The sequence below is a fragment of the Eumetopias jubatus genome, unplaced genomic scaffold, assembly GCF_037043125.1.
Source record: "Eumetopias jubatus isolate StellerSeaLion01/CBP00866 unplaced genomic scaffold, mEumJub1_p1.0 scaffold_10, whole genome shotgun sequence".
Lineage (NCBI taxonomy): Eukaryota > Metazoa > Chordata > Mammalia > Carnivora > Otariidae > Eumetopias > Eumetopias jubatus.
Genome location: NW_028274816.1, coordinates 77,827,298 through 77,848,382, shown reverse-complemented (window position 1 = coordinate 77,848,382; position 21,085 = coordinate 77,827,298). Strand labels below are relative to the sequence as shown.

Here is a 21,085-nt window from a genome sequence, read left to right as displayed (position 1 = left end):
ACAGCAACCCCGTAAAGTAGGTACTATTTTTCACATTTTATGAACAAGGACACTAACAAACACCATGAGTGGAATGACTTGACCAGACTCACCCAGCTGGATATTTAGTATCGCGGGTCTCAGCTGTAGTTCCTTTTTTTTTTTTTTAGGATTTATTTATTTATTTGGGAGAGGGAGCATGAGAGGGGTGGAGGAGCAGAGGGAGAGCGAGAAGCAGGCTCCCCACTGAGCAGGTGGGGCTCGATCCCAGGACCCCCGGGATCATGACCTGAGTCCAAGGCAGATGCTTAACCGACAGAGCCACCCAGGTGCCCCTCAGCTGTAGTTCTGACAGAGGATGCTCCTTGGGGTGCAGGGCAGGACTGTTCCCGGACCTCAGGCCCGCAGAGGCAGCCTCCCCTGGTGGGCAGAAGGCTTCAAGGACCGAGGTCAGGCTCTAGAGGAGGAGCGGGGAATTGGGGCATCCTGTCTGAGCTGATACACTTTCCCAGCAGGGGGAGTGTAGTGGAGGAACTCTGTCCCTCCCCCGGAGTTGTCCTCAGAGGGGTCAGAGGGGCCAGAGGGTCAGTGCCCGGTCTCCTGCCCCCCTTCTTCCCCCCGGGGCAACCTTTAACCCAACACCAACTACAGAAAGGCTGCCTGCCCCCACACATTCTCCCCAGAGCTCTCTGAGTCACAGAGAGGACTGCAGCTGACCATGGAGGGCAGAGGCCCGCTGGTCACATCGCCACGATGGCTGTCACTGCTGTTGTTACTGCTTCCACCTCCCAGCGACCAGGGACAGGCCCCGAGACATGCTGTCTCCACCCAGGTGCGGCTGTCGGCATGGGGTGCTCAGCCCGCATGCGGGACTAAGTGAGCTGCACTTGGCTCAGCTTCTGCCTTGTTCCCCCCTCCACCTCTCCGTCCATCCTCGTCCATCCTCGCTCTACCTTGTTTGTTTTCTCTCGTGGACAGAGGGTCCAGGACCCCCCTGCTGTGCACCTCAGCAATGGCTCAGGAGGAGAGCCCATCAGCATCATGACTTTTGACTTCACCAAGATCAGGAAGTATGAGGTTGACCTAGCCCCTTGACGGGGTCCCCGATCCTACCTTCCCTCCCTCGGATCTTCTCCCAGTCCTTCAGCCTCCCCTACCCCACTTTTACCCCCAGAGGGCATGCCCCATACACAGTCTTTCCTTCTCTGTCCTTCCAGAAGCTCTTCCTCCTTTGAGCTTCGAACCTGGGATTCAGAGGGAGTGATTTTTTATGGCGATACCAACCCAAAGGATGACTGGTTTGTGCTAGGACTTCGAGATGGCAGGTCTGAGATCCAGCTGCACAATCAGCTGGCCCAGCTTACAGTGGGCGCGGGGCCCCGGCTGGACGATGGCAGGTGGCACCAGGTAAACCAGATCCGGTCCCGAGGGGAGGGGTGTCCCGAGCTAGTCCACAGAAGGGGAACAGAAAGGAGTTTTCAGGCATCCCTTTCCCACTGTCACCTTATTCAATCTGCACAAAACCTCCATGGAGTTGCTATGCTTGTCCCCGGTTTTCCGGATGGGATTTCTGAGGCTCACGGCCCGAGTGAGCCAAGGATGCTAGCTGACTCCACGAGTCCATGTTCTTTCTGCTATACTTGGCTGCTTCTGAAGAAGAAAGTGGTGGAGGCAGGCCCCAGGGGTTCTGATTGGGCTCCGCTCCTTCCTCCCTGCAGGTGGAAGTGAAGATCCTTGATGATTCGCTGCTACTGAGTGTGGACAGGGAGGAGGTGCTGCGCCTGAGACAGGTCTCTGGGCCCCTGGCCAGCAAACCCCAGCCCATCGTCAGAATTGCACTGGGGGGACTCCTGTTCCCAGTCTCCAGCCTCCATTTGCCGGTAACTGCATCACAGGGCTGGGGACCAACCAAAGCTGTTGAAGTGTGGCTGGCTGGGGGACGGTGGGGGTCCAAGGCCACACTTTGAGCGAGAGAGAGAGAGAGAGAGAGAGAGAGAGAGAGAGAGCGCTACGTGGGAGAGGCCAAGTGCTTGTGACTCACAGCGGAGTAAACTGAGGGTGGGGAGGGGCTCTGATGTCTTGAAGGCCACATCCCCGTGTCTTCCCTTCCCTCCACCGGCTCCAGCTGGTCCCTGCCTTGGATGGCTGCCTGCGCCGGGGTAACTGGCTGGACCCACAGGCCCAGACCTCCGGATCTGCTTCTAGTAGCAGCCTCAGAAGCTGTGCCGTCGAATCCCAACCTGGGACGTTCTTCCCGCCAGGGACTCGTGCAGAATTCAATCTCCAAGGTAAAAGCTGTTTTTCCCTGCACGGCCAGCTCTGTGTCTGCCTTCCCCTTCTCCCTCGCAGCGCTCGCTGCCTCCCTCCATGAGTCCCCAGCCTTGAGTCCTCAGGGGGATCACTTCTCACCCCTCCCCAGACATTCCCCAGCCTCATGCCGAGCCCTGGGCCTTTTCTCTGGACCTGGGACTCCAGCTGGCAGCAGGCTCCGGCCACCTCCTTGCCCTTGGGACCCCAGAAAACCCTTCTAGGCTCAGCCTCCACCTCCAGGATCAAGTAAGAGTGGGCGCTGCCTGTATTCAGTGGAGCCTGGGAGCAGGGGGGGCCTCCAAGTTGTCAATGTTAGGAAAGCTTAAGGTGGGTGGGGGTGGGCAGAGACACATCCTGAAGTTGCCTACAGCAAGCAAATGATATTTTATTTATTTATTTATTTATTAGATTTTATTTTTAAGGACTCTACACCCAACATGGGGCTCCAACTCACAACCCCGAGATCGAGTCGCATGCTCTATGAAGTCAGCCAGCCAGGCACCCCTATAAATGGCTTTTATCTAGATTGTATTGACTGGGGAGAGGTGTGGTTTTATGGACTATCAAGCCAGGGGAATCGAGGCAGCATTTAGGTGATTGAAATGGTCGGCAGACAGAAGGTAGAGCACAGAGGCCTCACTGAGGCAGAAAGGGATGGGGCCCCAGGGAGTTGATGCGGTTCATTCTTTCCATGCGCACCCCCTCAATCCCTTTTCTGCACACTCTGCAGAAGGTGGTGCTGTCCTCTGGGTTGGGGCCAGAGCTGGATCTGCCCCTGGTCTTGGGACTCCCTCTTCAGCTGAAGCTGGCTGCATCCGGGGTGGTCTTGAGCCAGGGGTCTAAGAAGGAGATCCTTGCTTTACCTGCCTTGGACTTGGACCTTGCCTCCCTCCTCAAGCTCTGGGTCCAGCCGCAGGGGCGCCTCTTCCTGGGGGCTCTGCCAGGTAAGACGGGGACTTTCGTGTTCCTCAGCACACCACTGGAAACAGCTAGAGGGAAAGGAAAGGACAGGCAAGCGTGTGGTTTTAGGGGAAGGAAACTTCTGGAAGGGGAGAAGAGAGGCCACAAGAAGAGAAGGGATAAAGGGCAGTGGGAGAAAGTGCTTTAAAAGAAACTTGAGGCAGTGGGCTGGGAAAGTGGGGGGCAGCCTGTGGGTCCAAGCTGCCCTAAGGCCCCCTCCGTGCCCCCTCCCTCTAGGAGAGGGCTCTTCGGCCTCCTTTTGCTTGGATGGCCTTTGGGCACAAGGCCAGAAGCTGGACATGGACCGGGCCCTGAGCAGAAGTCAGGACATCTGGACTCACAGCTGTCCCCAGGGCCCAAACAATAGCCCTGGCACCACCCATTAAATCCCCACCTAAGAATCTCCTTGAATGTCGCTCATTCATTTATTCAACGAGTATTCACTGGGCGTCTGCAGTGTACCAGGCGCCCTGCTGAGCAGTGGGTTGTCCTGATGAGTACAAGCGACCCAGGTTCCTGGCCTCTGAGCGCTCACGGTTCCCCCGGGGGAGGCAGGCATCCAGCAAAGACCCACAAGTAAGTGGATGATTGGAAACCCAGTAAGCGCCATAAAGGAAGGTCAGCTTTCTCATGCCGAGGCTGGTCCCGAGAGGTCCAGAGGGAAGGGAAGCAATGGAATTCTCCGGTCCCTGAGATGGGCCGCTGCTGTGCAAGGAAGAAGCAGCAGGGGGTGTGAGAGAGCCGTGGAGACAGCGGGGCAGGGGTTCTGGGAAAAGAGGTGGAAACAGCCGGGAGAGAGAAAAAAGGAGTGGAGCCTGGGGCGAAGCAGCCTGCATCACTCCTGGTCTTGGTCCACTTGCTGCATTCCCAGACGAATTCGTCTCTACTCCATTAAACAAGAGCTGGTTTATGCTGGTCCCAGCTGGGAAAAACAGACAGATTCAGGAATATCTCTGCCTTCAAAGAATATGGTGACTCAGGCCTCAGCCCCCAGACCTCTGCTGAATCCTGGTTCCCCAGCCCCTACCCAGGGCAGGCACCCTCCTGTCTCAGCCCCTAGCTTCCTGGGAAGCCTTCAAGCCCAGACCTCCAGCCCCCTAGGGAGCCCTGGGGCTCCATCCCTCAGTCCCCGCCTCTCAATCCTCATCCCTCTCTAGAGCTGTTGACCCATCCCCCATCTCCAGAACCCATGGGGATCCCAGCCTCCTGGCTTCTTAAAATGATTTTCCTACCAGTCCCCCTGGCAACAGGGTGAGTCACTCACTGGACCCGCTGTCTCCTTCTGCAGGGATCAGCCAGGACCTAAATGACCCCAGGGTAAGGAGGCTCCAGGAGAGTCTCTGGGGCTGGAAGACACAAAGCGGAGGCTTCTCCTTGGACCCTCCCAATCTTGACTTTGCTGGTCTACAGGGGCCTCCAGCAGCAGGTGGAGTGTTCTGGAGAGCCCCGGGCAGGGCCAGGAAGCCCAAATGCAACTCTGGTCCCCTGGGCAATGTTTGGGGTCTGCCTGAGCCATTGGATATGTCCATTCAGCTGATATTTACTGAGCACCTACTGTGTACCAGGCACTGTTCTAGGCACTGAGGATGCATTGATGAAAAAAGACACAATCCCTATACTTTTCTTTTCTTTTTCTTATTTGAGAGAGAGAGAGAGAGAGAGAGAGAGAGAGAGAATGAGCACGAGTCAGGGAGGATCAGAGGGAAAGGGAGAGAGAAACCCTAGTGGACTCTATGCTCAGCGTGGAGCCCGACGTGGGACTCGATCCCACGACCCTGAGATCATGGACCTGAGCCAAAACCAAGAATCGGAGCCTTAAGGAAACCTCCTGCACCATCCAGGTGCCCTCACCATCCCTGTTCTTATGGAGCTTACAGTATGGGGGCGGTGGCAAACAAGTAAGGAAGATCATTTCAGATAGCAGTTAGTGCCGTGAAGGGAATAAGATCCTGTAACGTAAGCGAGGACAGTGGTAGACGGGCATGCATTGGCCGGGTGGTCAGGGATGGCCTCTCTAAGGCAGTGTCACTTGAGCAAAGACCTGAATAATGAAAAGAAACCAGTCCCATGGGGGCCTCAGGTGTGAGCCAGTGGGGAGGGTTAAAGGACCCTAAACACACCTGGGTCCCCATCAAGGGGTGGTCCTGAGCAGCAACCTCCTGAACTTTTGTCCCTGAGGATTCTCCCAGGGACTGGCTTTTCTCTCCTCCCTGCACCCCACCCTGTCCAGGACACCGCGCCCCCAACCTCTCTTTCTCCGGTTTGCCCTAGATTCCAGGATTCCTGATTACCGTCCAGAGCTGTCTACACTCTTTCATTAAGACTGACTTTGCTTTGACACAGAGGCTGCCAGGCCCCCACCAAGGGCACCTTCAGTGCCTGCCCAGTGTTCTCTGGCTCTCCCACACCCCTACAAACCTTTCCGGAGCTTGGCAGCATACCCTGCAGCCTCCAGGCCTGGTCCACCCACTCACTCCACCCTGCGTGCTGCCTCTTTCTTCCCTCCCTCCTTCCCCTTCTCCCTCCCTCTCCTTTCCCTTCTTTTAAGCATCGAGTATTGGCTGTTGACCATACGCCAAGCTCTGTGTCAGGTAGTCCACAGGGACCCCGAAGATGAGTAAGACTCACTCTTGGTCCTGGAGACCCAGAGTCTTGGGAGAAAGGTAGAGAGACATGGGCAATGCTTGAATAGAGATCCCTATGAAGGGCCAGGGAAACTGGCTTCGAGTTCTACCAAGGATCATCAAAGAGGTGAGCCATTGAACGTTTGAACTTGAACAAACGCCTAAATCTCTTGACTTTTCATGTTCCCCATCTACAAAATGGGAAAGTTACTCTACTCCAAGGCTTGCTGTGAAGATTTGATGAGTCATGTGGACCAGATTCCTAGCCCTGAGCTTGGCCTCTAGTAAGTGTTCAGTATATGAGAGATGTTGCTTCCATCGCTATCATTAACCTCATGCATAGTTCTTGGAATAGAAGTCTGAGCCTGCCCGTATAAAAGACGAGGAAGGGTGTGCAGGGGCCGGCTCAGACGGGGTGAGGGCAGACTGAGGAGGCTCCTTGGGCCATGTGGTAAGTGGCCTTGTAGGTCCCGCTGAGGAGCCGGGGGGCTTGGTCTGGTCAGTGGCAGAACATCTGTGTTTGTCTCCTTTTTTTTTCCCCCCAACTGTGGCATAACATACAATTTACCATCTTAAAAAAAAAAGATTAATTTTATTTGTTAGAGAGAGCGAGTGAGCACATAAGCTCTACAGGGGGGAGAGGCAGAGGAAGAGAGAAACACAAGCAGACTCTGAGCTGAGTGAAGAACCCGATGCGGGGCTCGATCTCACGACCCTGAGATCATGACCTGAGATGAAACCAAGAGTCGGACGCTCAACCGACTGCACCACCCAGGTGCCCCACAATTTACCATCTTTTAAAGAATTTTTCAAATTTGGGATGCCTGGGTGGCTCAGCCAGTTAAGCGTCCGTCTGCCTTCAGCTCAGGTCATGATCCCAGGGTCCTGGGATCGAGTCCCGCATCGGGCTCCCTGCTTGGCGGGGAGTCTGCTTCTCCCTCTGCCTCTGCCTCTCTCTCTCTCTGTCTCTCATGAATAAATAAATAAAATCTTTAAAAACAATTTTTTAAAAAGATTTTATTTATTTATTTGAGAGAAAGAATGAGAGAGAGAGAGAGAGAGAGCACATGAGAGGGGGGAGGGTCAGAGGGAGAAGCAGACTCCCTGCTGAGCAGGGAGCCCGATGCGGGACTCGATCCCGGGACTCCAGGACCATGACCTGAGCCGAAGGCAGTCGCTCAACCGACTGAGCCACCCAGGCGCCCAAATAATTTTTTTTTTTAAATTTGACTCTGGTTGGTTAAACTTTACCATCTTAACTATTTTTATGGCTCAGTGGCGTTTGAGTTTCTCAGTTTGGGACAACCATCACCACCATCCATCTCTAGAACTCTTCATCTTGCAAAACCGAAACTCTGTGCCCATTAAATAATAGCCCTCCACCACCCCCCATCCCCACATCTGTGTGTTGGAGTTCTTTTTTCTTGTCTCTGCAAAGACCTATCTTGTTGGGAACCCAGAGAGCCGAATCCCTGGGATTTTGGGGGGCGGGAGGAGGACCAAGGGGCACAGACCTCATGACAGCCTCTGGATTTGGGAGAGCGGTTGTGGGAGCCCTTTTTTTTTTTTCTTTTAGTTTTATTTTATTATGTTACGTTAGTCACCATACATTACATCATTAGTTTTTGATGTAGTGATCCACGATCCATTGTTTTCGAACAACACCCAGTGCTCCATGCAGACCGTGCCCTCCTTAATACCCATCACCAGGCTAACCCATCCCCCCACGCCCCTCCCCTCTAGAACTCTGTCTGTTTCTCAGAGTCCATAGTCTCTCATGGTTCATCTCTCCCTCCGATTTCTGTGGGAGCCCTTATTCCCTTCCTTCTTTCTGGAGATGGCTGGGTTCCAGGAAGGAGCTGGAGATTTGTAATGGCTCTTTTTTTTTTTTTTTTTTAGATTTTATTTATTTATTTGACAGAGAAAGACACAGCGAGAGAGGGAACACAAGCAGGGGGAGTGGGAGAGGGAGAAGCAGGCTTCCCGCGGAGCAGGGAGTCCGATGTGGGGCTCGAACCCAGGACTGGGATCATGACCTGAGCCGAAGGCAGACACTTAATGACTGAGCCACCCAGGCGCCCCGGTTTGTAATGGCTCTTTGACCCCCACCCCTTCCTTACCATATTTCCCTGTGAACACTGATGCTGCATTTGGTAGCATGCTCCCTCCCGCCCCCCTTCATGCTGACCCGCACCTATAGGAGAAGAAGATGTACATGGGTGCAACAGGTACCTTCGGCCTCACCCTGAAATGCACGGAAGACATTCATTCTTTTCCGAGGGAGCCCGTGTATAGGATGGAGACTGAGCCAGCGGTCTGGAGGCTCTCCCCAGGCCTGTGTTTGCCAGGCCCTGTGTGTTGAGGGTCGCTTCCAGGCCTCATCTCTCCGGATGGAGCCTGGCTCATTCCAAGGCTCCTTGCCTGATGAAAGAAAGGGCAAGTTGCCCCCCCCGCGGTTTCTAGAAGGAGCCATTCCATGTTGAAGCACAATTCAGCAACCAGACTTCGTCTTCCATAGCTCCGTGGGTTGCTTGGATATATGAAAAGTCTAAGACAAAGGCCTGTTCACAAAATGCTCAAAGTCTGAGCTTTCAGCCCAGTTACTCCAGACAAAAACCCAGGCATTAGACTTGACTCCTCTCTCTCTGTCACCCCCATTGTTCCTGTGATGGTCCTTCCATCCCGAACCTTTCCTCGTGTCTCCACCTGTAAACCTGCTCCCCTCATCTAGAACTTCCGTATCTCCTGCACAGCCTCCTGAGAAGCCTTCCCCCCTGGCCTCCTTGCCTCCCGTGGTCCACGCTCCACGCTGCAGCCCTGGTGATTTTCATGAACTCTCGTCACATCACTCCTCTGCTTAAAACCCTAGAATTGCTTCTGTGATGGTTGGATTAAAATCCAAACTACGGGGCGCCTGGGTGGCTCAGTCGGTTAAGCAGCTGCCTTCGGCTCAGGTCATGATCCCGGGGTCCTGGGATCGAGCCCCGCATCGGGCTCCCTGCTCAGTGAAGAGCCTGTTTCTCCCTCTCCCTCTGCCTGCTTCTCTGCCTACTTGTGCTCTCTATCTCTCTGTCAAATAAATAAATAAATAAAATCTTAAAAAAAAAAAATCCAGACGACGCCCTTTGACCTGTATGGTTTGGCTCCTGCCTCCCTCTTGGATCTCTGGGTCTTGCCTTCCTTCATCGAAGGGCAGCTTTTGCACTAATCTTCCTCCTCCTGGAAGGAAGAGTCTTCTCCTACAGGTCCCTGTGGCTCCTTTGGGTTAGTCGGGTCCCACGCTGACCCTTAAGCTCTTCGGTAAGGCCCTCCTGGACCATCCGGGGGCTCTCTGGCACATCATGCTGTTTTATTTTTCCTGCATAATATTATAATGCATTGTTTCATTTGTTTGCTGGGTTTTATTAGTTATTGGAATGGGAGTGTCCCAGGAGCACAGGGACCAGAACAGTGCCTGGCTCTACGTAACTGCTCATTAGCTACGCACTGAACGAATGAATGGGAGTCGGGGCTGGACTCCTAAGGGTGGGCTGTCTTCCAGCATGAGGGAGTGAAATGGACAAAGGTGTGAAGCCAGGAGTAAGCACAGTTTGTCCTGGGAGTGGCCGGCTCAGCTCCAGCGGAGGACGAGTTGGGTCCTAGTGGGAAAGGAGGTTGGGGACACACAGGCTGGGTCTCGATTGTGGAATGTCCCGAAGGAAAGACAAAAGAATCAGAACTCCATCCTGCAGGCTAACAGGAAGCCATTGAAGACCTATGAGGGGAGGAGTGGCCTAATTAAAACTGTATCTTGAGAAAATTAATCCAGAGCCTGCTTAGAGCCAGCTGTATAATTTGCAGGACCCAGTGCACAACCAAGATGTGGGATCCCTTGTTCAAAAAGCAGGGGAAAAGGGCCAGTCACGGCACCGAAAAAGAAAATGTTTTCCTTTTCTTCTGGTGTTCCTTCCTCAAATTCTCATGGGACATTTTGCTATTTAACGTTGTTTGAAATAAAGAAAAACTACCATTTTTCTACCTTCAGCTTTCTGATGAGCACAGAAGGACTGAACGGAAAAGGAATTATGGGCAACTCAGCGCTCCCCTTCCTTCCATGTCATCCTGGCTAGCAGAAATGGTTGGCTCAATCAGGACGTAGCTTGCACGACAGAGAAAGGGTAGAATAAGACGCCTCAATCACCCATGTCTTCTAGAGCACCTCTGCCTTCTTTCTGTGTTCCAAGCAAGGTCTGCTTCGAACATAAAGTGTGGCCTCTCAGTGGTCAGCACCCCGAGTGGTTCAGGTGTATGCATAACATGCTTACCTCGTCCCGGCTTTGAATCTCGCTGAGCTCCCGTGTGTGGTGGGTCTGTGCCCAGGGAGCCTCACGAATGGCATGTTACCTGCATCTCCTCTGCTCACACGCACACTCCATTGTCCCCAATTTGGACTTCACTTGCAAATTACAAGTTCAAAGATAAAATTATGAAGAGTTACAAGAGAGTGACAGCAGGGCACTAAACCAAGCGCAAGGCTATTCTGAGCACCAGCCTTGTTTGAGCAGACCCCAAGTTCATGAAGCTAGGCTCGGGGGGAGGTGGGGGAGAGCATTCCAGGGGGAGGTTGACAGCCGGAATAGGCATGGTTGAGGACTAGAGCCAAGGATATTGGGTGATAGTTGAAAGGGGAAGAAACACTTCTCCAAGGGAAAGTGACAAGATCTGAAGAGAGATGAAAAGTAACAGATAATGATTCTTAAGTCGAGGTCTCTAGAGGCTCTCGTACCCCCCCTACTAGTCTGTGGGTCTCTTGAGCCCCAGAAGAACCGTGACTTTGCCTCCCCAGGGCTAGAGTTGCATAAGGTCTCTTGTAGGTAGTCAATAAATGTTTGTCGATCCAAATGGGCAAATGGGGAAGGGGGAGTTCAGATACGGGGAGGCGGGTGGGGACACACAACACCTGAGCACACCTGGGTCCAGGGCTGGGGTCTCAGGGCAATGCTAGGGCCCGGGAATGGGAATGTGGTGTCGGGAAGGGCTTCGCCCAGAGGGTGGGTGGGGACATGGGGAAGCTTCTAGGCTTGGAGAGGACCAGGGGCTGTGGAACTTGTGAAGGAGGTATGGGGGTGCTGGGTGGGTGGTAGCTGCTCCCCAAGGGGGATTTCCGTCCTGTGGTGACCCTCTGTCCATCTCTGTGTGGCCTGGTCTAGCCCTAGTGCCTACTGTTTGTCCTGGTCTCTGGCGCTTTCACTATTCCTCTCACATTTGGCCCTGTCCGTCTCCGGATCTTAGTCTCCAACGGCCGGCCTGGGGCCCCTTCTCAGCACAGAACGGCTTCCCTCTCCAGCTCTACGTCTCTCCGGGGTTATCTTTCCCTCTACTCCGCTCCGACACGCCCTCCAACCCCTCCATCCACCTGATCCCGTCCAGTACCTGGGGTGGGGGGAGGGGAGAGACCTCCGGGTGCTGAAGAGGCGGCAGGGGGGCGGACCCAATCCCTCTCTCCATATTTGCATATGTATGAGGTCGCCCGGGCCAGCGGCGAGGAGGCGGGGCTTCTGGGGGTGGGAAGGGGGCGGACACCCCCCCTCCCCCCCCCCCCCAGCCGCCGAGTATAAAGACTGCGCGCCGCGACCGCCGGCCCCGCACTGCTGAGGAGCGGAGCCTCCGCCTGGGGGACCCCCATCCCTGGCTGTCCCCCAATTGCGCGTCCCTGCCCCACCCCCGCGGCCGAGCCGCCACTGGTGTGGCGGTCTCCGCTTGGCGGAAGAGCCTTGAGCGGTCACCCGGCCCCTCTCCACAGCCTCTTTGCATCTCGGATTTCGGGGCAGCCCCCTCCCCCACCCCTCCCTGGCCTCCTTGCACCCCTATTTTTTCTGCGTTTCGCTCCGGTTTTGCAGCCGTCTATTTTTGCATCCCTTTTCATTTTGTTTCTAGAAGGTTTGGGGGGGTGAGGCTGCACTGCACCCCTTCCCCTTTCTAACCTCCCCTGCTCTGACAGTCCCCCTTTTCATCGTAGCTGGGGGGCCTAGGATTCGTGCATCCTACGCCGCGCTGCCAGTACCCCGCAGCGCGTGGCCGTGCGCCCCGGAATTTGCAGCCGCTGCCTAGCTGAGGAGGGTCTCCCTCGCCCCCGCTGCCTTTGCTCCCCGCGCGTTCCGGAGCGTGGGGGGGGGGCTTCTGCGCGCCGCACCCCAGCTTCTCCGCAGCCCCCCGCCCCGCGCGGGACTCGTCCCCCGCTGCCAAGATGGTCATCCAGAAGGAGAAGAAGAGCTGCGGGCAGGTGGTTGAGGAGTGGAAGGAGTTCGTGTGGAACCCGAGGACGCACCAGTTCATGGGCCGCACCGGCACCAGTTGGGGTACGCAGGGCGGGCCGCGCGAGGGGCGGGGCGGGGGTCCGCCGGGCGACGCCGGGGTGGTGGGGCACCGGGTCCCGCCGGCTCGGCCCCAGCTTCCTTCCCGGGTCCCCGGCGTCCGGCCCCCCTGCCGGGCTCTGGCCTGGGAGGGGGCCGAATCGCCAGTCTAATCTCCCCGGCCGGCCGCTGCGGAGGCGGAGAAAGTAGGTCACCGCCGCCTTCCCGCCCCCCGCGGAGCCCCCTCGCGCGGGGGGTCGCGGGCCGTGCGCGCGTGGCCGCGCCGTGGCGCTCGCGCTCCCTCTCGGGGCAGGTCCGCTCCGCACGGTCGCCCCCCGCCTTCCCCAGAAGAGCGCCCCTTCCCTCCCTCCGGCTCTCACTAGCTAGCCAAGCCCGTCTATTTTTAGCTCGTGCCCATCCCCTGGACCCTGGGAACATTCATGAGGGGGCGGGTCTTGGAAGGGTGGGGGGTGTGTGGGGGGGGTTCTTCACAGCGGAAGTTGTCAGTATCCCACTGCTGAGCGTTTGGAGCTTTCTGTGGCTGCTTTGTGGGTGGGGGGCGGGTGGGGAGGGGTGGCCCTGGGAGGTTTTGGAGGTTGGATGTTCGGCTCAGATGTCTCAGGCGGAGGGAGGAGTAGATGCTAGCGGTGGTGAGACGCGTACATCATCCGGCAGAGCGTGTCTATGGGGTTGGGGTGCCTTGGGACCTCCCCAACCCATAGCGGGACTCGAGGTGTGTGGAGGGAGTTGTCTCTAGTCGGGGGGGGGGGTCTGGTGCTGGGCTTGAGTGCAGGTGAGGGGTGGCAATCTTCCAGAAGGGATTGTGAAGCAGGGAAGTCAAAGCATGGGGGACCCTGTGTGACACAGTTTGCAATTCATCCATGCTGATTGCACACTATTCCTATCAGCACCCCCCACCAGGGGCTCTGGAGGTGGGTCCAGTGCAGTCCTTGCCTGGGGGGGGGGCACTGGAAGTCCAGCCCCTGGGATTGGAGGGGTCCCTGACTGCTTGGGGAAATCTGGAGAAGCGTCATGGGGAATGTGTCTTCTGAGATGGAAGGACTGGGGGTCCTGGGTGGTGGCAACAGCAGACACAGTAGGCTGAGGAGTGACGGAGTTCCGTGTCCATCCAGCAAGCACCTGCTCTCTGTCTGGAAGACTCTGGGATGGTCCACCTTTACTCTCCACCTCTGCCTTGGGAGCTGTGTGTGAATTGGGGGTGGGGTGACTGTTGAAGGTTCTGGACAGCTCTGAGAGATGTCCTCGGTAGACAGGATTCGCGTGCAAGGTCTGACTTGTGTGGGGTGCCGGGGGAGAGAAGGCTTTGCTGTTTGAGTGTGAGGGTCCGTAGTCTGAGAGATGGGGTGAGAGTTTAGTTGTGAATGGCGGCGGTGTACAAAGTCCTTTTTCTGGATGGACGGCTTAAAGCACGAGCACCAAAGCAGCAATCACAGATGTGGTGCCTTTTCAGGGCCATGAATGGTCGAGAAGTTGGGAACATAATTTGATGCAAAATGACTGTGGCCTATACTTGGGGTTGTCCCAGCAACGAGAATTTAGGTCTCTTGTGGCCTCCGCAAGGTTGGGCTTCAATGTGCCTTAGGACCGGAGGGGGCTGGGAGCCATGGCTGGAAGCCAGACGCAACTGCCTGTTTCCAGCTTGTCTCCTTTGGCTCCCAAGGGAAGGCTCTAAGATGTCCCCAAGACTCTGTGACCCGTCCCCGTGCTGAACCTCAGAGTGGGAGACGGGTGTGTGGGGATAGGCGAGGTCGTCCCGGGAGCCTTGGAACCTGCTGACCTCATTTCCTCCTCCCTAGCCTTTATCCTCCTTTTCTACCTCGTGTTCTATGGCTTCCTCACGGCTTTGTTCACCCTCACCATGTGGGTCATGCTGCAGACTGTCTCTGACCATACCCCCAAGTACCAGGACCGACTGGCCACACCGGGTGAGTGATGCTCGCTCCCCACCCGCCATGAACTGGCCCTGTGCCCCCCAAGCCTCCAAAAACAAGAACTTACAAGCCCAGGAGGAACTCACAGTTCCCAGAGGCTTGGTTCTGGTGGCCCAATTGCCACGGGCAAGGGAGTGCTCGAAGTCCGCCTTTCTTCCCGTTTCCTGCGGCGGAGAGCTTTGTGACCTGGGGAGGCGCTGTCTATTCCCCGGGAGATCTTCCTCCTGGGAAGACGATCTCACACCTTCACCCCATCCGTCCATCACCCTGCTGCTCCCCTATGTCCATCTTCTTCACTCTGTGTGTGGTCCCTCTATATTCTCCCCTCCTGCCTTTGTCGGCTCTAGGCTTGATGATTCGCCCCAAGACGGAGAATCTTGATGTCATTGTCAACGTCAGTGACACTGAGAGCTGGGACCAGCACGTTCAGAAGCTCAACAAGTTCTTGGAGCGTGAGTGTGGCTGTGCGGGAGCTCGGGCAGGGGACTGGGGGACCCAGGAGGCAGAACAGCGGGCCCGTGACCCTCTCTCTCCCACCTCCTTAGCTTACAACGATTCCATCCAAGCCCAAAAGAATGACGTGTGCCGCCCTGGGCGCTACTATGAACAGCCGGATAATGGAGTTCTCAACTACCCGAAGCGTGCCTGCCAGTTCAACCGAACCCAGCTGGGCAACTGCTCTGGCATCGGGGACCCGACCCACTACGGGTACAGCACTGGGCAGCCCTGTGTCTTCATCAAGATGAACCGGGTACGTGTGACTGTGGTCACCGGGGACGACCAAGGAGGAGGGGGCCGGGGCCACCCTCTGCTGGCAGACGCTCTCTTGCACTGGGGCTACTGGATGCTGGAGAGATTTTTTGGATGTTTGAGTGGCTGGGAGAACAGGAGAGACGGGGCCGTCGGAGGCTGGGGTGTGTGGAGGGAAGACTGGATACTTGTGTCTTGACAGTCTCCTCTCTCTAGCTCATCCCTCTCTCCTCCCTCCAGGTCATCAACTTCTACGCCGGAGCCAATCAGAGCATGAATGTTACCTGTGTGGGGAAGGTGAGTGTGTCGGGCCTTGCCCACCTGCCCACCTGCGTGCCCTTCGTGGTTTCCACCTAATTCACTGATCTCTCCGTCTTCTTTGTTCTCAGAGGCCCCTTCACTATAGGGACAAGGGGGTAAGAGTGGGTGCCACTGTGGCTCGAATTCCCAAGGGGCCCCCACCCCGCTTGCTTCTCTCTAGGATGCAGGAGCTCGCTCTTGTGTGGATAGACACCCACCTCCCTGACTCCACCCAAGCCTTGGCCCCTGGCTTCTATCCCTAATCCTTCCACTTTCTCGTCTAGTCCCTGATGACCATGACTTCCGCTCTCGCTCCCGCAGCTCACCTGTTCCTTCCTCAGTTCTTTCCAGGTGTCTGGTAGTTAGCCCCACCCGCCGCCACTCAGTGTCCCTGGACCCCACCTCTGTCCTCTCTAGAAACTTTCTGTCCCTCTTCGCTCACACCGCTCCCCCCTCCCCTGCCTCCTGAGCCCTTACTCATTTATCTGTTCTCTCTCTCGGATCCGCTCCAGAAACCGATTCCTGAGACGGGGGTAAGAACTCGGTGTGGGAGTGTAGTGCACGGCTTTCAGTCTCATTAGCGCCCTTCAGGACTTCCAAGTCTGATGGAGGAGACAGGCAAACACACACACATACAGGCTCACAGCCCAGGGGAAACTGATCTGAGACAGAAATTATTTGGGGGTGAAGGAAGAACAGAGGGACGTCTGGAGAGCTCTCGGGTTCCTCGCGCCCCAACATGCTCTCCCCCACCCTTCTGCGCCCCCACAGAGAGATGAAGATGCTGAGAATCTCGGCAGCTTTGTCATGTTCCCCGCCAACGGCAACATCGACCTCATGTACTTCCCCTACTATGGCAAAAAGTTCCACGTAAGTCCCGGTGGGAGGCCCGGACTGGCGGCTCCCCAAGGGGAGCAGGGTCCTTGGGGAGGAGGCTGAGTTGCCACGGGCCTGGACCTTTGCTCTCCTCCTCTGGCCCAGGTGAACTACACGCAGCCCCTGGTGGCCGTGAAGTTCCTGAACGTGACCCCCAACGTGGAGGTGAACGTGGAATGCCGGATCAATGCCGCCAACATCGCCACGGATGACGAGCGAGACAAATTTGCCGGCCGCGTGGCCTTCAAACTCCGCATCAACAAAACCTGAGGCCCCTTCCTCCTGCCCCCACCTCTTTCCTATGGATGCTTCTGGAATGTCCCTGACCCTGCCTGATCCCTCCCTCACCCACCCCAAAGGTATTTTTTATAACAGAGCTATGACTTGTTGGAGCCTCACGCCCTTTTTCTTTACTTGTGAACCCAGCCTGACAGCCATTTGTGATTCCCAGCCCTCAGTTTCCCCCCCCCCTTCCTCTCCCGATTCTAGCTGATTCTAGCTCGGTCAGAGGCAGGGAGACAGGATCCCGGGACGGCCCCAGGGGAGTTAGCTGTTCTGGTTCGGGTTTAGCTGTGAGTGGGGTGTCTCCACCCCTCCTCTCCCCAGAGAGCTGTAGAAGATGCCTGCCCGCTCACCTTCACACCCGCCTTCACACTCATCCACCTCCTCACACACACACACACACACACACACACACACACACACACACACAATCTCGGTTCACCTACACAGTCCTTGTCTTGGTGGCTTTTGACGCATCCGGCTTCTCCTCCGGCCTGTCGCCACCCCCTCTGCACCCCCGTTCCCTCCTCTGAAAGACAACTGTTTGTAATCGAGGACGAGGTGGCTCTGTGGCCTTTTCCCTGTTTTCTGGCACATTTGTCTTCTCACCCTCTGGTGACGGCGTGCGCTGGGAACCAGGGTCTGGAAGAGGAGTCCCCGTTGGTTCTTGAAAATTCTCTTCCTGTCAATAGGCACTCCTCGGAGGGATGGGGTTGACCTAGGCTGAATGTCCACTTTGTTTTTGCCGATGGTTCACTTCTCCCTGTTTGTTTTCCCAGAATATCCTTCAAGTTCCACTCTTCCCCAGAGCCCTGGGGGAGGGGCAGCCATTTTGGCTGGGTCCCCAGTGGCCACCTTGGAAACGTCAGCTGGCTCTGGGACTATTCACCTCCTTTCCCCCCTGGGCCCAGAGCTACCCCCACTGTCCTCTCTCTGGTTTCTCTTAGCATGTTATCAACTAATCACTAACTCCTTCCCTCTCCGCATGTCAGCCTGAACGTTGCAAACAGCCCCTCAGTCTAGGCTCTGAATGTCTCGGCGCCCCCGTCTCCTTCAGACCCCTTGGCGTTTTTAAACGACCCCATAGTGTCCATAGAATGCTCCGTGAGGGGCCTCTGGTATTCTTGAGCGATAGTGCCCTTCATTTCTGCCCTCTCTAACTGTCCATCTCTTTTCTGACACTGTAGCCCCCACACCCCACCTTCCGATGGACCCTTCCCTCCTTCCCTCTCGCTGGTCTGAGGTCTCTTCCCTTCGGGTCCCCATGTTGTCCTGCATTGTCCTCACCCCGGTGGTCTTTCTCTGCAGTTATTTAATGCCTGTGTCAGATCTACTGTAAAAAGAGGATAAAGTACAATAAAATGAGAGCAATTATATATATAAATATATATCATACACGGAGCCCTGCGTGCGGGTGGTTCCTTGCCGAGCGTTTGGAAGGGCTCTGGGAAAGGGAGTGGGGGGGTGATGGGTGTGGGTGATTCGGGGCTTGCCCAGGCCTCCTTCCCAGCTCCGACCTCTCCGTCCAGTGTCCAAGCAACTAGATCACTCCTTCACCTGTATGGTCTTTGCGATCACACAGTGCAAGAGAGGCAGGAAGCCTACACCCCTCTGTACAGTGACGACACTTACGATGTGCCTACTGTGTGCGTTCTAGGCACCGTGAGGACACACTTATGAGAGAGGCAGAGTTCCTGCTCCCAAGGAGCTCCCCAGTTTAACGGGAGAGGTGAGGAGCACAGGAAACACTCTCCTACCAGGTAGACCTACACAAATGTGCTTCCAGGAATGGGAGAAAGCTGAAAGCCGGCGAGGACAAAATTCAGAGTGGTCATCTACTTTCTATCAGGGGCTTCCAACGGCGGGTTTCCTAGAGGCTTAAAGGATGGGTGCGTCCACTTAACAATGTTTACTGTGCCATACAGGGATGGGTCTGGAGCCCATTTTTATTTTTCTTGGGGTTTGTTTTTGTTGGTTCGTTGACAATGAGTTAGTCTTAGTATTTGCCACGAAAAATACCTTTAGTACACAGGCATGGGATATACACAATTTTATCACGAATGCGTCGTACACACTAGGATCACTGGGTTTGGTCACTGTTGTGCCGAAATTGCATCATATTATATACTTTTGTGCATTCCACTTTCTTCACTCAATAAATTTCTTGTGCCACTATTTCACCTGGTAGAGCTCTAATATGTTTTTGTTTTTTTTTTTTTTTAGATGGCTGTGTCATATTTTTCCTGTTGGGTTGTTCTTACTGATTTGTTCAAGCTCCTTGATAGCTGTAGATATAAACTGTTTTCTGCATTGCAAAAATCCACCCCCCCCAAGCGATTGTTTGCCTCTCCCTTAAAAGGTGTTCCCTCTTCAGATAGTCCAACTTGCTTAGCTGTTTTGCAGTTCCTGGGTTTCCAGTCACTAAAGTATACTCATATTTTCTAGATTTTTCGGCGGGGTGGGCAGGATTTTCATTTCATTTAAACATCTACATTCACTTTAATCCCTCTGATTTTTGTTTCTTCTTGTGTGGTGTAAATGGGAGTCCAATTTTATTTTATTTTTCTAGTTTTGTCAGTTCCACTTTACTTTTCAAAAATCAAGGGCTCCTGGCTGGCTCAGTTGGTATAGCACGCGGCTCTTGATCTCGTGGTGGTGAGCTTGAGCCCTAGGTTGGGCGTAGTTTACTTAATAAAAGAAAGATTTTTTAAAAAATCTGTAATTTATTCCCATTGAGGTGAAATGCCAACTTTGGCCATATAATAAAGTTCCTGTGTGCCAAGATTTGCTTTCAGATTTGGTACTTACTGCCCCTGGCTTGTCTACGACTCCACACACCAAGCCATGTTGATTTTATTCTAATAGTTTTAGTGTTTTTTGATATCTAGCAAGGAGAGTAGGTTTCCCTCCATTGCTTTTTTTTTTTTAATTTTAGCAATCTACCCCCCAACGTGGGGTTCAAATTCATGACCCCGAGATCAAGAGTCGCATGTCCTTCGGACACAGCCAGCCAGGTATCCCTCCCCCCTTTAAAAAATTATCTATTTACTTTTTTAAGATTCTAATCTCTACACCCAACATGGGGCTTGAACTCACGACCCGGCGAGATCAAGTGTTGCATGCTCTACCAACTGAGCCAGTCAGGCGCCCCTGTCAGTACTAATTTTTGAGAAGATGTATTTCTCTATCTACTGTCCATTTACTTTTAATTCCAATGATTCTCTATCCTGGTCTCTGGAGTTTTTAAGGTACATAGTCATATGATCAAAAAGGCAAAGAGATATTTCACCAATGTTGGTTTCTTCTTTTTTGATCCTCTTGAACACATTATAACATTGTCAGTAGGCATCCCTGTATGGTTCTTTAATTGAAATTATTTTAGTGTTTAACCATTAGGATAATACCTCCTGGTATTCCACTACTATTTTTAATTAAGATTCTTTTTTTAAAGGAACGGATGCTGAAATTTAATCAAATTCCTTTCAGCATCTGTTGATATGATCGTATTTTTCTCCTTAATTCGTTAATGTCATGAATTATGTTGATAGATTCTCTACTAAACAAACTTTGTGCTCCTGGAATAAACCTTTACTTACAGTGTTAATCTTCTTTTGATTCGTCAATGCATTCTGGTACTATTTTGAGAGCTTTGCATCTATGTAAGTTAATTTAGCTTCTGGGTTGTTACGGTCTTTATCAGGTTTTTCTATTAACGAAACCACAAAAACTTTACATAAATTAGAGATTTCGTTCTTTTCCTGTGGCACAGAATAGTTTAAGTAGCATTGGACCAACTGATGGTCCTTGCTGTGTTTTCCTCAACAAGCTCTTGAGTTTTTCTTTTTACATTATTATTTTTTAATTTTTATTTTATTTTTTAAAAATTTAAAAAAGATTTTATTTATTTGAGAGAGCAAGGGAGGGGAGGGAGAGAGAGAAGCAGACTCCCCACTGAGCCAAGAGCCCCGTGCGGGACTTGATCTCAGGACCCTGAGATCATGACCTGAGCTGAAGGCAGACGCTTAACTGACTGAGCCGGCCAGGCACCCTTCTTTCCTTTTTTTTTTTTAATTTATCTTTTCCCCCCCCTAAACTCTTGCTTTTCGATTTACCCTCTCAACAAATTTGCTTTCTTTTTCAACAATTTCTTTTTTAGGTTCCTTTTCTCTTTCTCTCTTTTTTAAGAATAATGAAAGCATTTATGGCTATACATTTTCCTCAGAGTACAACTTTTGCTGGGTCTCACAGCTTTGGGAACCCCGTGTTCCTGAAATCAGGGAGGTTAAGTTGTTTAGGAGTCCAGATCTCAGTGGTACAGGGCTCAGGCTTTGAGCTTGAGGTCAGAGGCCGTGTCTGCTACAGGCCCCTATGGCCTGGAACAGAGCCAGGCAGAGTAAAGCACCAGCGGATGCCCACGGATGACTGAATGAACACAAGGGGACGAAGCAAGCAGGTGGGACAGAGAGTTAGGGACCCATTATAAGTCTGCAAACCCAGCCTCATTTCTGGCCCCGTGATCTATCAGCTCACAAAGGTTTCGGCAGAGCCAGTTGGATCTGCTTTCTGAAGGAGCAGAGCAGAATCCAAAACAGCCAGGGACAGTCTAGGGAAACGGGAGTCAGGGGTGCTAGACGCTGGTCAGAAGGGAGCTTCAAGGTGAGCCATGTAGCAGAGCGAAGAGAGGGAATGAGTTTCGAGAGGTCTGGTTTGCCAAGGCCCC

General features: G+C 53.9%; 2 protein-coding genes across 3 annotated transcripts; both read left to right on the top strand.

The window, feature by feature from the left end:
• The first annotated feature begins 637 nt into the window (after nt 1-637).
• SHBG (sex hormone binding globulin) lies at nt 638-3,635 on the top strand. Its single transcript, XM_028125125.2, has 8 exons — nt 638-811; nt 958-1,049; nt 1,197-1,386; nt 1,698-1,859; nt 2,105-2,267; nt 2,399-2,535; nt 3,020-3,233; nt 3,487-3,635. The coding sequence occupies exons 1-8, from the start codon at nt 698-700 to the stop codon at nt 3,633-3,635; spliced, it is 1,221 nt and encodes a 406-aa protein (XP_027980926.1). The 5' UTR covers nt 638-697.
• Nucleotides 3,636-12,099: 8,464 nt separating this feature from the next.
• ATP1B2 (ATPase Na+/K+ transporting subunit beta 2) lies at nt 12,100-16,353 on the top strand. Of its 2 annotated transcripts, XM_088027243.1 has the most exons (9): nt 12,100-12,211; nt 14,023-14,151; nt 14,505-14,609; nt 14,703-14,908; nt 15,148-15,204; nt 15,297-15,323; nt 15,720-15,740; nt 15,979-16,077; nt 16,189-16,353. In XM_088027243.1, exons 1-9 carry the CDS (start codon nt 12,100-12,102, stop codon nt 16,351-16,353), a joined length of 921 nt encoding a protein of 306 aa, XP_087883369.1. The 2 variants fall into 2 exon arrangements, with proteins under 2 accessions (XP_087883369.1, XP_027980923.1); XM_028125122.2 differs by lacking the exons at nt 15,297-15,323; nt 15,720-15,740.
• Nucleotides 16,354-21,085: the final 4,732 nt, after the last annotated feature.

What these genes read in the sequence shown, in the direction of transcription:
- SHBG (XM_028125125.2), top strand. Translation starts at nt 698, where the DNA reads ATGGAGGGCAGAGGCCCGCTGGTCACATCGCCACGATGGCTGTCACTG. An exon ending in TCTCCAGCCTCCATTTGCCG is followed by an intron (nt 1,860 to 2,104) that starts GTAACTGCATCA and finishes CACCGGCTCCAG; the next exon opens with CTGGTCCCTGCCTTGGATGG. An exon ending in TGCAGAATTCAATCTCCAAG is followed by an intron (nt 2,268 to 2,398) that starts GTAAAAGCTGTT and finishes ACCCCTCCCCAG; the next exon opens with ACATTCCCCAGCCTCATGCC.
- ATP1B2 (XM_088027243.1), top strand. Translation starts at nt 12,100, where the DNA reads ATGGTCATCCAGAAGGAGAAGAAGAGCTGCGGGCAGGTGGTTGAGGAG. An exon ending in GGACCGACTGGCCACACCGG is followed by an intron (nt 14,152 to 14,504) that starts GTGAGTGATGCT and finishes TGTCGGCTCTAG; the next exon opens with GCTTGATGATTCGCCCCAAG. An exon ending in GCTCAACAAGTTCTTGGAGC is followed by an intron (nt 14,610 to 14,702) that starts GTGAGTGTGGCT and finishes CCACCTCCTTAG; the next exon opens with CTTACAACGATTCCATCCAA.